Below are 1,413 nucleotides of genomic sequence, written 5' to 3'. Positions count from 1 at the left end.
TCCTCCAGGTCACCCCCCAACTGCAGCAGGCTGGGGGGAAGCAAGACACAGGGTATCTGACACAGCCTGGCCCAGGAGCTGAGCTGGCTCAGAGCTCTCTGTCCATCTGTCTGGGCTGGAGGGTGCTTCTCCATCCCATCCCGGTGCAGGCACTAGCACCCCAGCAGCCTCTGCAGGGAGGGAAGGGTGAGCACAGCAGTGGGAAAACTGAGGCAGGGGGCTGCAGCAGGCCCGTCAGGGGCACCCACCACCCAGCCCATGGTACTGGGGAGGAGGAGAAGCTGCTTAAGCTCACTCCTGCCCCAGCAGCAGCGGACAAGCACCCACAAAATGTGGGTGAGGGGGAGTGGGAACAGAACTGGGTGTCCCTCGACATCCAGGAATTGTCCCCGCAGCACCCCCCAGCAGACCCCCAGCCCCTGGGGCAGCCACCCCCCCGGTCCCCATCACCTCGAAGAAGGAGCTTACAGGAAGCCAAAGGGTGACAGGGTGAACCTGCCCCGAGGGAAGTCCAGGCGCCCGTTGTAGCTGTCCTCCAGCCCCTTCAGCTGCAGCAGAGCCAGGCGCACCTGCGGGGACAGGGGACAGAGCTGGTACCCGGCTCCCGCAGGGAAGAGGAGTGAGGGGTTTCAGGGGGACGGGGTCCCCCCTTCTCCTGGGGGACGCAGCAGATTCAGTGGGTCCCAGTGCTGTTGCAGAGGCAGGAGGAGGCATGGGGGGAAGCGGTGCCATCAGCAGGGCCGTGACTCAGCACCGGCGGCCGGGGGGGCTGCACACCCCAACAGCAGCACGTGAGGCTCTGGCAGGGACAAAGTCACGAGTCGCCTCTGCTCACCCAGGGGAAGAGGATCCACGACGGCCAGATCTCCGTCATCCCAGCTGGAGCCCAGCCATGACCTTGGGCACCCCTTGCTGCCCTGTCCCCTCCTCTCGATTAAAGCCCCAGTTAGCCCCAGGGGATGCAGGAGGGGGCTCACCCTGGGTGGGGGTACCCCATCCTCACCTGGTGCCAGTACTCGGGGTCCTCTCCCTTCCCCATCTGCTCCTCCATCCAGCCCAGGTTGGCCTCGAGGTAGCTCCGCAGCTTCTCGCAGTACTGGCTCTCGTACTTGAAGGGGCCGCAGTAGCCCACCATGGTGTTCATCCAGTGCATGTACATCAGCTGGGGGACACGGCGGCCATGTCACCCGTGGGGTCAGCCTGGGGGGGAGGGGAGAGACCGCATCGTGCCCCTCGGGACCCCGATTTCAGAGGGGTCCCCCCTTACCTGCTCGGAGACAGCGGCCTCAGCGAGCCCGGCGGCGTAGGCCTGCAGGCTGTCGCTGTACGAGGCGTTGGTGGTCACCTCCAGGAAGGCCCAGCTGCGGGGGCAGGGGCACGGGTGGGACAGGGGCACGGGTGGGACGCGGGGCA

General features: G+C 66.4%; 1 protein-coding gene across 1 annotated transcript in view; it reads right to left on the bottom strand.

The window, feature by feature from the left end:
* Positions 1-1,411, bottom strand: part of PLBD2 (phospholipase B domain containing 2) — a gene marked incomplete at its 5' end in the record, with an annotated part of 3,980 nt that extends 2,569 nt beyond the window's left edge. Inside the window, 4 exon segments of the mRNA XM_035898367.1 lie at positions 1-30; positions 469-569; positions 1,004-1,162; positions 1,268-1,411. The exon segment at positions 1-30 is cut by the window's left edge and continues 215 nt beyond it. Coding sequence (XP_035754260.1) covers positions 1-30; positions 469-569; positions 1,004-1,162; positions 1,268-1,411 — 434 coding nt within the window.
* Positions 1,412-1,413: the final 2 nt, after the last annotated feature.

The sequence above is a fragment of the Egretta garzetta genome, unplaced genomic scaffold, assembly GCF_000687185.1.
Source record: "Egretta garzetta isolate BGI_Z169 unplaced genomic scaffold, ASM68718v1 scaffold7, whole genome shotgun sequence".
Classification (NCBI taxonomy): Eukaryota; Metazoa; Chordata; class Aves; order Pelecaniformes; family Ardeidae; genus Egretta; species Egretta garzetta.
Note: the sequence above shows the minus strand (reverse complement) of the source record. Positions and strands in the feature narration are given on the sequence as shown.